This window comes from Mirounga leonina, unplaced genomic scaffold (assembly GCF_011800145.1).
Source record: "Mirounga leonina isolate KUSES-001 unplaced genomic scaffold, KU_Mleo_1.0 Mir_174, whole genome shotgun sequence".
Classification (NCBI taxonomy): domain Eukaryota; kingdom Metazoa; phylum Chordata; class Mammalia; order Carnivora; family Phocidae; genus Mirounga; species Mirounga leonina.
In genome coordinates this window covers 18,474,360-18,489,311 of record NW_023270451.1, presented here as the reverse complement: position 1 = coordinate 18,489,311, position 14,952 = coordinate 18,474,360, and the positions used below count along the sequence as shown (strand labels likewise).

Here is a 14,952-nt window from a genome sequence, read left to right as displayed (position 1 = left end):
TCCACCAGAATATAAGCTCCACAGAGTAGGGTTTTTTTTTCTCCTTTGTTTACTGATATAACCCAACCTTAACAATAGTGCCTAGCATATAGTAGGTGCTCAATAAATACTTTTAAAAATTAAAGCTATATCCCAAAATCATTTATCACCTTAGTTCTGGTCTTACACTTGCAAGTTCCATCTAGAAATCTCTACCTGAATGTCCTTCAGACACCTTAAACTCAGTGTGCCCAAAGTCAGAGGCATCTTCCAGTAGGGCCAAGGACAGGCCACCCGAGGATGGGCCACTTGGGCATGAAGATTATTCTGAACTGAAGGCAATCAGCAATCAAGACCCTACAGGCTCAAGAGAAACTTTTGCCTCTCCCTTAACTACATAGAAGAATCTAAATTGGGGAGTCTCTCCCAGAATAAGGATTAATAGCAGGGATAAATTTTATCTGAGTCACCCATTTGTATAGCAGAGCAAACGTCTAATTACCAAACATCTGCTCTTTTTATCACTCTGTGAAGTGCATTCCTTTCCTCTGAAGTCCCAGACACCTACCCACTTGGGGTAGGATGACATATATTCCTCATTTTGCCTGACTATCTTTGGAACTTCCATGTCTGCATGGATTCCTTGGGCATACACTATTACATTCGATTTTCTCCTGTTAATCTTTCTCATGTCAATTTGATTCCTAGTCCAGCTAGAACGACCCTTGAAGGGGACAGGAATTCTTGTTCCCTGACATTTTCTATCAAATTTGTTCTTCCTCCTGTTTTCTGAATTTGATTCATAGCATTAATATCCATCCAGTCACCCAGGAGAGAAGCCTCAAAGTCATTCCTCATTTTAAGTTTTGGAACAAATTCCTAGCCCTTTCCTAATGCTAACAGGCATTAATTGTGTTAATTATGATCCTTTAGTCACACACACACACACACACACACACACATTTTTTTCATTGCCTCAGCCTCTTGGATTAGTCTTTTGTGGATTACTGTCTATTTGTCAGTACATAAGAATTTCATTCCTTGTGCACATGCAAAATTTGTTTTCTTTCTCCTTTGCATTTTTTCCAAATCATCTTTACTCTTGCCTTTATCAAAAGTAAATGTGTGCCTATTAAAATAGTTTTTCAACTCTTTCACAGCTTTTGCTTTTCTCGGTAGATAGAATTAATGTTTGTATAACATTTTAAAAATAGAGAAAAATAGCTCTTTTAGGTTTTGGTCACCAATTTCAATGTGTAGGCAGTGGGGGAAGGGTAGTCCCCCCAACACCAGCAAACAATACTCTGGACATCAGCTATGTTTCTACAGTTCAACTCAATTCTGACACTATTTACCCAGAGGTAACATCAGATTCCACAGGTTAAGGGTTCAGTCCTACAAGACTGTCCCCACAAACTTCAGATACCTATCACAAACCCAGGCTATCACCTGTGCCTCTGACCAACCAGCTATAAATTAGGGGTTCCCATGACCTCCCTCTTGAGTTTGATTAATTTGCTAGAGTAGCTCACAGATCTCAGAGAAACACTTTACTTACTAGACCACTTGGGATTAAGTCAGGAACAGCCAGAATGAAGAGATGCACAGCACATGGTATGGAGAAAGAACACAGAGCTTCCATGCCCTCCCCAGGCATGCCTCTCTCCCCAAATCTCCATAGGTTCACCAACCTGGGAGTTCTTTGAACCCAGTCCTTTTTAGTTTTTACAAAGGCTTCATGACGAGGCATGACTGATTAAACTTTGGCCATTGGCAATTGATTCAAACCTCCAGCCCATTTCCCTTCCCTAGAGGTGGGGGAGGGGGGAAATAGAAGTACAAGTTCCAACCCTCAAATCACAGGGTTGGTTCTGGCTACCAGCCCCCATCCCTAGGTGCTTTCTAAAAGTCGCCTCATGAACATAACAAAAGACAATTTTATTGCTCTTCTCACTCAGGAAATTCCAAGGGTTTTAGGGAGCTCTGAGCCAAAAATATGGATGAAGACCAAATATATATTTCTTTTTATAAATCACAATATCACAATAGCCAACAGACTAAAAAAAAAGAACAATGCACAGCCCTACATGACTGATATGACTGCTAATGCCACCTGCTGGTGGCAAGAGAAACATGTTTTTAGCTGGGATAATAACTTTGCTCCGATTTACCAAAGTGTATCTGTAGAACATTCAAAGGTATAGGAACCTCCATATTATCTTTCTTGACTTTCTGTATTCCTTCTTTCTGTGTCAGTCAAGACACCAGCAGGAGAGTTAAATGAAGAGAAGTCAAGCAGAGGACTGAATAGTGAGGCATGGGCAGGAATGACAAGAACAAAGGATGGTGGAGCACCCAGGGATGACCGACCACCAAAGGGAAGCTCTTACCAGTCCTGGAACTGAAGGGGCAAAGTGGGGCCTGAGAGACCACAATCTGAAGAGAACTGGAGAGGGACTGGCTGATAAGAGCTGCGGTCATAAAGTTGGGGAAACGTAGTTTGGCTCAGGGAGCAGAGGGAATAAATACCCCGAGCTCTCTCTACTATCTACCTCCCCAAAGCCAGAGGGACAAAGAAACTCGGGTAAGGTGATCTGTAGAGGTCAGGGCAGGGAAGAGAAGGGTCAAAAATGGATTTGGAAGGTGAGCTGGTAAATAAGCAGCATACCTTTCCTTCACAAAGTGAAAAGTCCTCCCCTTTGATTTATAAATCCTGTGCGCAAGTGCACATGTCTGTGTCTATGTATATATATAAAATCACCTAACTCAGAAATAAACATTTTTTTAAATAAATAAATAAATAAATAAATAAATAAATAAATAAATACTTATTATCTGTCCGTTGGCTTAAAAATCTTGCTGCGGGTAAAAAGGGCAAATGTACCTTATTTTATCTTATGTTGTAACACCCAGTGAATTTCCTCTGGTTCCTGAATACAATAAGGCAAACACGATAGTTTTTCTTGATCCCCAGCTATAAGTTTATGTGAGCAAAAATTTAAATAGCAGATTCTAAGAGAGTTTCTCCCATGGATTGGCTTTTAAAAATAAAATTTGCAGCATATTTTAAAATAAGACTAGCTCCCTTGTCTTTGCTTCTAGATTAAAAATCCACTTTTAAATGCAAATGTTGAATTGAGTTTATTTTCAAAGGAAGCACTAAGTCAGTACTTAAAGCATTCAAATGGAGTCTCAAAGCTGAACTTTAATAACTAAACAGCCTGTTGAAGGCCAGCAGATGAAAAGTCTCCAGGATACTACGGATTAATTAGTGAGCACTATGAAAGCCAACCCCAACACACAGAAATTATGTTTATGGTGACTGATATTCCTTTGTTCTGACCATTATATCTGTCAATCTCTGAGCTATGGAAGTTGTCTGAAATGACATTTGAGACAAATATGCAAGTGTACTCATTGCTTGCTATCTAATTACTACAGTTGGCTTAATGACTGGGTTGCATCAATTTTTCAGTAGTACTGCAATAGTAGAGCAGGTAGTTCTCCAAATGTCATATTCCCTTTTACACGGCCCACCAGGGGAAAGACAGCATGGTGGAGACTGCTTTCTTGTATTTTGTTGCTATAGAAAAGGAATGCTTATAAGCTATTAGACATTTTTGAGGGCACATATAACATGAAAGGGACTTTTTTTTTTAAAGATTTTATTTATATGGGGCGCCGGGGTGGCTCAGTCGGTTGGGCGCCTGCCTTCGGCTCAGGTCATGATCCCAGGGTCCTGGGATCGAGTCCCACATTGGGCTCCCTGCTCGGCGGGAAGCCTGCTTCTCCCTCTCCCACTCTCCTGCTTGTGTTCTCTCTCTCGCTGTTTATCTCTCCCTGTCAAATAAATAAGCAAAATCTTTAAAACAAAACAAAACAAAACTAGGCAGTCTGGGTGGCGCCTGCGTGGCTCAGTCGTTAAGCGTCTGCCTTCAGCTCAGGTCATGGTCCCAGGGTCCTGGGATCGAGCCCCGCATCGGGCTCCCTGCTCAGCAGGAAGCCTGCTTCTCCCTCTCCCTCTCCCACTGCTTGTGTTCCTGCTCTCACTATCTCTCTCTGTGTCAAACAAATAAATAAAAAAAATCTTAAAAAAAAAAAGATTTTATTTATTTATTTGACAGATAAAGAGAGTGAGCACAAACAGTGGGAGCAGCAGAGAGAGAGGGAGAAGCAGGCTCCCCGCTGAGCAGGGAGTCAGACTCGGGGCTCTATCCCAGGACCCCGGGATCATGACCTGAGCCAAAGGCAGACGCTTAACCAACTGAGCCACAAAGGTGCCCCGAAAGGGACATTTTGAAGGAAAACATACATTCTGGTTGGTTAGTGTTGTTAAGTGCATTGTTCAGCAAATGTTCTGCTATATTGAGTTTCAGGCATCAGTTGAATTATATTATGGTGAAATTTGTGATTAAGGTAAGCTAACTCAAAATGACAAGCCAAGGGCTTTTAAAACCCACATTTCAATGAAATCTGGCAGCCCAAAAACAGCTGCTCTAAGTCTGCTCCTCTAATATTTCAAAGGAAGAATAGCAATGGATTTCTGATACCATATGTGCCAACTGCAGAAATTCTAGAACAGCCTGAGAGACCTGGGTGAAAGGTCATGCTCTACCTTATACAGATGGCACGTTTAATTATTAAAAAGCAATTTTAATCATTTAATCATTCCAGACCCTGAAATGAAAGGTCTTCTCAGATATCTTGAAGCTTGTCACAACCTAAACTCTGCTGTCAAACTTCTATAGAGCCAGTAAATAGCATATGTGATTTCATATCTTAACTTGATCTACATTTTCATGTGAGTTAACTTTGTTTTGCAGGCTCTGAAAGGCATTTTGTGGAAAAAAAAAAATTTGAAGGTCACGTCTTTGGCAGAGAATTTTTCTACCCCTTGCAGGAAAATTAAATCTAAATCCTTGCTTCAGACTTAAATCAGACTCAAACTCCTCAGGAGAATGGCTAAGTGGCCCTTTTTTTCAGCAGAACTGTTTGCAGCTCTGCTGGAAAATTGTGCATCTAGCTTCAAAAAGTTTTTCATGAAAATCCCCTTAGCTTTTGTTCATTACAAAAAATAAACAACCCCAGCAAAGTGTCTGGTATGTAATGTTCAGTAAATGTTAGGCCCTCCTTTCATCCTCTCAGCAAATGCCTGCATGCACACATTCACACACATACACTGGAATTCAAATTTATGTAATTTGGCAAGAATCATGGAATAAAATCAAGGATAATTCCACCAATCAAAGGACAAAATCAAATGCAAATCAAAGGACAAAATCAAATGCAAATCTTGGAATTAGTATTCTGTTAAAGTAAGAAAATTCTACTATTGCTGAGCAAATAAAAATAGCAAATATTTATTGATAACTTATGTGTCAGGCGCTGTGCTAAGCTCTTTACATGTTAATACTCATAACAGTTCAGATAGAAAAGTGCTACAACTACCTCCATTTTACAAATGAGGAGACTGAGGTACAGAGAGGTTAAGAGACCTGTGAGTTCATATAGCTGGTTAATGGAGCCAGAATGCTAAACCAGGTCACTGAAATTTCAAAACCCATGATTGTGCCAATACCCTCCAGCTAAAGACCACCAGGAACACACCTGAAGTTGAACACATGGGGTGTATTTCTTAGAACAGAGCAGGAAGATGCACAACATGGGAAAATGTGGGGTATCTCAGTAAGAGGGTGTTTGAAAGGAGTTGTTAAAGGATTTGGCCTTGTGCTTGGGGAAGGGCTTAAGGAAGTAAGACTTTCCTCTGCATTGGATGCTCTCAGGAAAAGGGGGTAATACTATGATTGGGTATCTTAATAAATGTTACAAAGAAGGAGGGAAGACTGGAGAGCTATAAGTGATTAGATATTAGCAACAACGGTCACTCGGATTAGCCAGGATAGGGATATAGAGGGTCACCAGAAAGTAGGTAGAAGATTCAGGATTTGAACTAAGGTGGTCCACTTTGGAGTCTGCACATTTACCTGCTTTATAGGCAAAGGCAACGGGAGCAGCAACAGAAGCAAAAAAGAATGATGGGAGAGATGTTTTAGGGAGAAACCTCCCTGGCTATGTAGTGGAGCCGAGGCATCAAACAGGGAGACAGGCACCACAGAACTCCCTTGGCAGAGCTAGCTAACTGCTCTAACAATAGTCTGAAGTTAAAAAAAAAAAGTCCCTTTAGAGGACCTTTTTGCTTTCCTGGAAGCCATCTAGGTCAACCTACCCATAAGTGTCCACCAAGCAGACACTTCTCAGTTCTAAAGCCTTAGCCCCGGGGCCCCTGGGTGTCTCAGTCACTTAAGCATTTGACTCTTGATTTCGGCTCAGGTCATGATCTCGGGGATCAAGCCCCTGGGTTGGGCTCTGCACTCAGGGCAGAGTCTGCTTGTCCCTCTCCCTCTGCTCCTCTCCCTGTTGGCACCCACGCTCTCTCTTTAAAATAAATACAAATCTGGGGCACCTGGGTGGCTCAGTCAGTTGAGCGGCTGCCTTCAGCTCGGGTCGTGATCCCGGGATCCTGGGGTGGAGTCCTGCATCAGGCTCCTTGCTCGGCCAGGAGCCTGCTTCTCCCCTGCCTGCCGTTCCCGCTTGCTTGTGCTTGCTGTCTGTCTGTCTGTCTGTCTCTCTCTCTGTGTCAAATAAAATCTTTAAAAAATAAATAAATAAATACAAATCTTTAAAAGGCTTAAGCCCATTTTTCGTGTGTGTGATAAGGCTACTTTCTTCAAGAGGACTCAGATCCACGCTGGCAGCCTGCTGTCCTTGGTGGACTTGATGGAGGCTCCCCTCCACACATTCTCAGGACCACTTTCAGAGGCGTTATTTCCTTCTAGGGTCTGAGACCCCTTTTGTGCCACTACCAAGAGGCTCTGCCAGGAAACCTCTGCACTGGGCTTTGATAAAAGCATGTGGAGGAGGAATGAAGTATCTATTGTGTCCTCCTGTACAGCAATTCTCCCCTTTACTTGGGTAAAAAAACCCTGATTTCCTGGAAGGACATGGAAACGAAGGTGCCCTCCCTGCCACCCTTCTTCAGTCCACCAAAAACACACACCAAGGAGGGGCCACAGAGCATGAGTCAGGCAAACCAGTCTCTCTCTTCCAGGAGTCTGAATCTTGAGTGGGGTAACACAGACAGAACTATGTGTAGGGCTGACAAGCGGCAGTTCTCTGTGGAGACTCTCCACTCATTCCTAGTTGCCTAGATTCCCAGAAGTGCCTTCATCCCTTTCCCTTCATCAACATTCCCTTTGACTCTCTGAGCTACCTAGACTAGTGCCAATAACTTTTTGCTTAAGTAATCAGTTCCTATTGTTTGCATCCAAAGAGGCCTAATTTGACACATAGTGGGTATTTAATAATGTCTTCTATTGAGCAGAGTTTTAGAAAAATGTCCTTTAACGATGTCAGTTCAAAATAATGAGAAAAGACATAAAGTTAAAACTCTGGCTCCCAGTTCACATGGAAACCAGAGTATGCTTTCCCAGGAGACTTGCTTTATTAAGACAACTGGTCTTTTTGCCCAGTACTGATAGGTGGTCAGAATAAATGGCCACAAAGATAATGGGTCTTTGGTCTTGATTTTCATTATCTGACTCTTTAACTTTTCTTCTCAATGGGAACAGATGATGTTGAATTCACATCTCATCTCCAACTTGTTTTATTAAAAAATAAAAAGAGAACACCTTTCTTTCAATTTACAGAGAAATCTGATTAGGAGCTTCCTAAAGCTAAACACTATTTCTCCAAAATATTTCTCCACTCTTCTATAAAATCACAGATAATGTTAAGTGGGATAATATGGTCTTTTTGAAATAAAAGTGACCCATTTGCTTCTTGTTCTTGAAACTTCTGGTGCTCCATTTGAAGTCACACCAAGCAATAATGTCTGAGAATAAAGTCTTAGGGTGACAGAGCAAGAAAAGAATATGGTTATAACTACACCTTTTGAAAAACATGCAGGACGGGGGAAAGAAGGCATTTCCTGAATATCTGCACTTGAACATATGCTTGTAGATACTGGAGAATGATTTTATTTTAGAAATCAGATATCCTGGGAGCTTTTTATTATGTAAAGTAGCAGGTCACACTGAGAAATAAAATTCTTGCCTGGACTTATTTTCAGATGATTGCCCACATGGAAATGCCAAGAGAATCTACAAGTTATTAAAACTAATAAACGAGTTCACAAAGTTTCCTTGATCCCAAACTAACAGTGTTCTCATATACCAGTTACAACCAAATAGGAAATGTTGAAATGAAGATCCCATCCACAATATTACAAAAGCTAAAGGGATATATCTATTAGCTTTCAAACCAGCATGAATCCCAAAACAACACTGAGTGTAAAAAAACAAATTGCAGAATGGTAGATACAAGATATTTATATAAATGATAAAATTTACCTTTTTATATAAATACCAAAAAAACCTGTATTTAGAACATGTAAATGCAAAAGTGTTATATAAATATTTACGGATTAATATACAAAATTTAGTTTTCTGGTTTTACCTCTGGGTAGTGCAAGAAAAGAATGGGATTGGGAAAACACTGAGACTTTATTGCTTGAGAAAATATCTGAAGCAAATATGGCAAAATGTTAAGGCATATCGTAGGTGGGTTATTATCCTCTTTAAAAGATCATCATTATTCTCTATAACTTTATATTTCATAACAAAATGTTTAAAATAGTATTGTAACTGTGAGGAACAGAACATTTTCCTTATTGTTCTCTTATGCCAAGTACACAATTTGAGAACGAAATAAAAATCAGTCTGAATGTGTGGGGTTTGTTGTTCTTAGAAACGTGAAGTTAGCAATTAGCCAGCAGATGAAGTTATACATGAGACAACCTGAAGCCTCTATGACCAGAGTCGATGCTCTTTAAATAAACATCCTTCTACATTTCCCCTTAGGAGAAACTTCTCCCTCAAGCTTTTATAAAACAGAGGTGGTAATACTGGCCCTGGACAAGGGGAGAGGAAATGTCCTGAGTCTTGGTGCCAATTTTACCACTACTTGGTGACCTTGGAGGAGTTACTTTCTCTTGTCTTCATTTGTAAAATGTGGGTATTCAGTTTCCCTTTCTCGCGGCTTGTTATGCAGAGAAATGAGGTTATATATACACAAAACCATTTATTGTTATAGAAATGTTAGAGGATTCTGTGTACACAGTTTTCACTGATTTCTGGATTGAATTTCATGAAAAGCCAAATATAGTTGTTGGGAAGTGCAAATACAATTACATTTTGGAGAAAAGGAGTAGATTCTGCCTAACATTAAAGGCTTGCTATCAGGAAAATGATAATTTAGTTTTTTGTTTTTTTTTTTTTAAGGTTTTATTTATTTATTTGACAGAGAGAGACACAGCGAGAGAGGGAACACAAGCAGGAGGAGTGGGAGAGGGAGAAGCAGGCCTCCCGCAGAGGAGGGAGCCCAATGCGGGGTTTTGATCCCAGGACCCTGGGACCATGACCTGAGCCAAAGGCAGATGCTTAACGACTGAGCCACCCAGGCGCCCCAGGAAAATGATAATTTGTAAACAGGACATAATCTCGTGGATTATCTTTGGAAGAAAATGTACCAAAGTGTTTGTTATTGTAGGTGCTTTTTTCCTAAGTTACTAGAGAATTTTATTTGAAGAATTTCATTTTTCTCTTATCAGACTAAGACATTTGATAGAAATTAAGATGCCATAGGTTATTTTTGTTGGGATAAAGGCTAACCTCTGAAATTTAATTGGAAAAAGAATGTCAGCTATTATTTTTATCCATAGGTGTAGAAAGGCAATGGTTAAAAGCAATAACTCAGGAGTTCCACTGGGTTTGAATACAGATTTTGCCATTTACAACTGGATGCCAAATAATTTAATGTCTCTGCTTCAGTCTCTTCCTTAGTAAAATGGGGATGATAATGGTACCTACCTTTAGGCTATTGGGCTTTTAGGGAAGACAATCATACCTCTCTCTACAGATGAACCTAGGTTTTGTGGGACCTGAAGCTTATATTTTTGAAGAGTCTCATTAAGCGCAAGAATTTGACATTATAAATACAAAGTAAGTTATGAGGTCACAGAAGGAGTCCTGAAGCTTTATTAGCTTCTTGGTATACCTACCTCTGCTTTCCTCTGCTCTGCAGGCGAGGAACCAACTGAAAAAGTAGACACAAAAGTCACAGAGATCAAAACACAGTCAAGCAAGCTCTTATTTATAATTCAAAATCCAAAAAGTTCTAAAAGCCAAAAGTGTTTTCATAACTCATTTGGCAGAAAAATCCAATTTAACTGAACTCATTTGACAGTAAAATCTGATCTGAATTGATGTGATATGGTCTTAATTTATCCCACTCAATGTGAATATTCATACCTTTTAGTGCAGAAATAATAATGTTTGATAAGGGAGAGTTGTCCCAGAAACCATAAATGAACCATACAACATTTCTAAAATCTGAAAATTTTTGAAGCTTGGAACCCACCCACCAGGTCCCAGGAGTTTCAGATAAAGGGTTGTGGACAGTGTCGCATTTATTACGGACAAAGCTGAATTGAGAACTACATTAGAACCCCACAAGTATAAGGACAGAGCTCTCCAGAGCAAGCTTAGTACGCAGGGGGCCAGAGAAAACCCCCACCTTCCCAGTCAGGAGAACAAGCCTTCCCGGGGAAGGCGCTGCAGCTGCCCTTCCTTCTCTCAAACTCACCAATTCTCCCAAACTCGTCCAGAGGAGGAAGAAGTTACTAAGGGGGCAGATTTGAGAAGCCCAAAGGACTACTCCCCTCTGTTTCCCTCCCAGGGAGTCAAGTGGAAACTTGGAAAGCAGGAATAAATGTTCCCCACTAACAATGGGGTTATTGTGAAGATTAAACAGAACCAGGACTTAAAGAGTTTAGCTTTGTTCTTGACCCACAGGAAGCCCCAGTTTATGCTATTGTCACAGGTAAACCTCCTGCACCTGAATAATTTCCCTCTGGCCTCAATCTCAGGACACCGTGACCTTTTCAAACTCCAGTCTCTTTCATAGGGGGTGGGTGGTAGTGGTGAGGGAACTGCTTAGAAAGGTTAATTTCACCCTCAAGAAGAGTGCTGATCCTTAAGGGCTTAGATTTCATCTTATCACTCTTTATCTCTTATTTTCTTTGTTCTGATTTCTTTGCTTGTTTATTTTATATTTTACGTCATCTGGCTATATTTTATTTAGCTTTAAACTTTGTGAGTTGTTACTACTTTAAATTATTTCTGGAACAGGGTGAGTATAATTATATAAATAATTTTTAAGTAATTCAAAGAACAGAAGTATTTGCTACTTATCCCACATAAGATATAGATGAAATCAGTCAAGTATGGAAGAGAAATCTAAGGATTAAGGGTCTTGCATGACTGAAATTTGGTGGAAGAAATAACCTTCATGTCAGATATTTTTGTATCCAATTATCTTCTGGCTCCGGGAACCAGAAATTTCTCTTTTTAAAAGTATTAATGGAGTATATCATCTTATTTTATAAGAAATGTCTGATGAATCAAACTTCTTAAGAATGAAATAGGTCTGTGGAGCGGGGCATAGAGAGAAGGGCAGTGCTAGGCCTTTGCATGAATAAAACATAAGCTATATGAAATCATACTTAAAGTACTGAATAGAAATCTATATACAGGAATTAATTCTGATAATTTTTTTTACTTTTTATAATCATAAAGTAATATAGTACATTGTAGAGTGATTAAAAAATAGAAATTAATAAAAAATAAAACAATAAAAGTTACTCAAATCCTTCAACTCTGAGATCATTAACATTTAGGTGCATTTCCATACAGTCTTTTTTGTTTGCATAAACATTCTTTTATTTTCTAAAGTGGGATTATATTTTACAATTTGTTTTTTCAGCTAACTATAGATCCTAATTATCTTTCCATGGTATGAAATATTCCCTTAAAATAATTTTTATAATATAATTCACATTCATATTAATATCTTCAAGTAGTAGAGAATTGTATAGAGACAAAAGCAAAATTCTGCGTATCTTGCCAATATCCCATTTAAAATATGACATAAAATTAAAATTATAAAAGGAAAAATTGTTATATCTGACTACATAAAAATTTAAAATGTTACAAAGTAGAAAACAATCACAAAGTATAAACAATAAATGACAAAAAGGACAAATGTTTTCAGTGCAAATGACAGAAATATGACTAACTTCCTCAATACGCAAAAACCTTTTACACACATGCACACAGAAAACATGCTCAAGAACCAGTACATTTCTAAAAATGGGATAAAGATGTGGGCTGGTACCTCACTGATAAATGAAATGCAACTGGCCAAAAAAAACAGAAGAAAGAAAAAGGGAAAAAAAGCCATAAGAGGATGAACTGCCCCATGAACTGCCCCATTTATATAGAAGTTAAAAATAAAACAAAAATGAATGCATTTGGTAATACACATTGTTGGGATGATGTGAATAACTACTCCCAGTCATAGTGGAAGTGTAAATTGGTACAAACTTCTTTGAATGGTAAATTAACAATATTAACATTCTAAATACATACATCCTTTCACTCAGGAATTCCACTACTTGGTCTTTGTCCCTTATGATTAAGTATGCAAAGATATTTGTACAGTATTGTATGAATAGCAAGATCCCGTATTAAAAGAATTTAAGGAAAACAGCATGTGAAACCCTTCAGTGGAATTACTTAGTTTAACCACCAGATGTCACAATTGTTGCACAAAAATTAAACTATAGCCAGGTAGATCAAGAGATTTTGAAGGTTGGAAAAAACTTTTCATATATGGCCTTTCGCTTTAAAATAATTGGTACTTATACATGCTTCCCAGTGAGGCTCTAAAACAAGAACTATTTTGCATATCACAAAGTATTCTGCAAAATACAGCATTTCATAAAATCTTCAAATTATCTTTTAAAAAATATTTTTTCCATAAAGAAGTCTCAACAAATTTTCATATGCTTTGACTAGGCTTTAGCCTAAAATGCACTAAAATTGGGTAGTTTCACATAGTCTGACTTGCGAGTTTCCAGGAGAAACTCAGGCTTCAAAGAATCTTACTTCTAGCATGAATAATACCTAAAATTCCACTGTTGCTGATTAATTTTGAAGAACTTAAGAGTTCCCAATCTTGGGGAGCCTGGGTGGCTCAGTGGGTTAAGCGTCTGCCTTTGGCTCAGGTCATGATCCTAGGGTCCTGGGATGGAGCCCCGCATAGGGCTCCCTGCTCAGTCAAGAGCCTGCTTCACCCTCTCCCACTCACCCTGCTCATGTGTGTTCTCTCTCTCTCAAATAAATAAATAAAATCTAAAAAAAAAAAAAAACAGTTTCCAATCTTTAGGAGTGGCATATTAACCGTAAAATATCTCTGGATGGAGTGACCCTTCAAGGACTTAATGTTGAATAGTTTTAAAAATTCATTGGGTTCACCTAGAAAGAGACGGGCGGGATGACGGCACACTAGGAAGAGGTGCCTCTTAATCTGGGCTTTGTATGTCTCCTGTATTGTCCTTTAAGCTAATGACGATACAATTCGGTGCGATCTTACTACTGAGAAGTATGAATACACGGGGAAGCCTAAGACCTTATACAATATTCAGCTTATCAAAATCCATGTTGTCACAAGTATTTCCTAATGCTCTTCTTCAAGTGACATATTTTATGTTGATCTAAAATAAGTAAGTACAAATATATTAGGCAATAGATGTCACTTATTTGTTTATGTTCTCATAAACTAATTACTAAGGCAAATATTGAAATGAAATCCATATTTAGTTTCTGATTAAGATGCTCCAAATATAAAAATTGCATGTAGACACAGGGTTACATAAATGTTTGAGAATTTCTTCATCAAAGAAAGAAGCAGGAGATGCCAATTGAACAGGAAAGTGAATCAAGTGTTAGGTGATAAGTTTCAGAAATCGCTGTTCATTTATTTGGGTTTATATCAAGTATAAAATAAAATCATAATAATGAAAAGGGCTGAGAAAATCTCGTCTTGGCAAACTAATGTGTTTGGCCTTGCCAGGCATACCAAACCTGAAGATGCAACTACTTTTTAAAAATCTTTCATTTGAAAGGAATTATGGTAACAAAGTGATATTTGTAAGCATATTTTTCTAGAGATACCAGTCAATTCCTAATGCTTTCTGGTCATGGTACATTCTACAATTTTCAAAACAGGTTTACATACCTTATTTGATTTTTCTCCTGAAGAATTACTTTTTTTGGTGTTCATTTAAAAAATACTAACAGCTTATTATCGACTTTCTCTAGCCTGTCTATAATTCAACTAAATTAAATATCTTTAACCTTAGCCACTTTAAAAAGAAGAAAATAAATCTACCTATTAAGTTTGTGGACAAACTGTAAAAGCTAGAAATGACATCAGTGCCCAGTCCCCTGTCTGGGGGCCCCACTCACAGCTCTGGCATACATCTCCTTCAGATGGACAGAGCTTACAGATGATGAAATAGGAATGACTCTTCATGGACCACGGCATATTCCATATGTCCTGCCCTAGAACTCAAGGGTTAGGGCTGCAGCTTTTTCCTAATGTGATGGAAGAACAGTGCAGTAGCTCTGGGCTGGATCCTTAAAAAAAAAAAAAAATTTCTTCTACTTCACATTATTGGAGAACTGTGCAAAAACAGACCCTTTCTCTCTTACAGACCAACAGTCTCCTAAGTGGAATGCCCCCCATGATGATCTACTAGGGCAGGGGGAGCAAATTCCAGCCAGCCAAGTCCAGCCCACCACTGGTTTTTCACTTTTTATTTTTTCTAATTTTTTATTATAGTAAAATACACATAATAAAAAATTTACCACGTTAGCCATTTTTAAGTGGTTCAGTGGTACTGAATATATTCTTAATGTTGTGCAACCATCGGGGCGCCTGGGTGGCTCAGTCGTTAAGCGTCTGCCTTAGGCTTGGGTAATGGTCCCGGTGTCCTGGGATCGAGCCCCGCAT

At 38.8% G+C, this 14,952-nt stretch overlaps 1 protein-coding gene across 1 annotated transcript in view; it reads right to left on the bottom strand.

Annotated features, from left to right (window-relative positions):
* The window catches only part of LOC118021274, a 44,067-nt gene extending 32,908 nt beyond the window's left edge, over positions 1-11,159 (bottom strand). Inside the window, exons 1-2 of the mRNA XM_035021387.1 lie at positions 11,155-11,159; positions 10,097-10,131 (exon numbers count right to left, since the gene is read on the bottom strand). Coding sequence (XP_034877278.1) covers positions 10,097-10,131; positions 11,155-11,159 — 40 coding nt within the window. The remainder of the gene's footprint in view (positions 1-10,096; positions 10,132-11,154) is intronic.
* Positions 11,160-14,952: the final 3,793 nt, after the last annotated feature.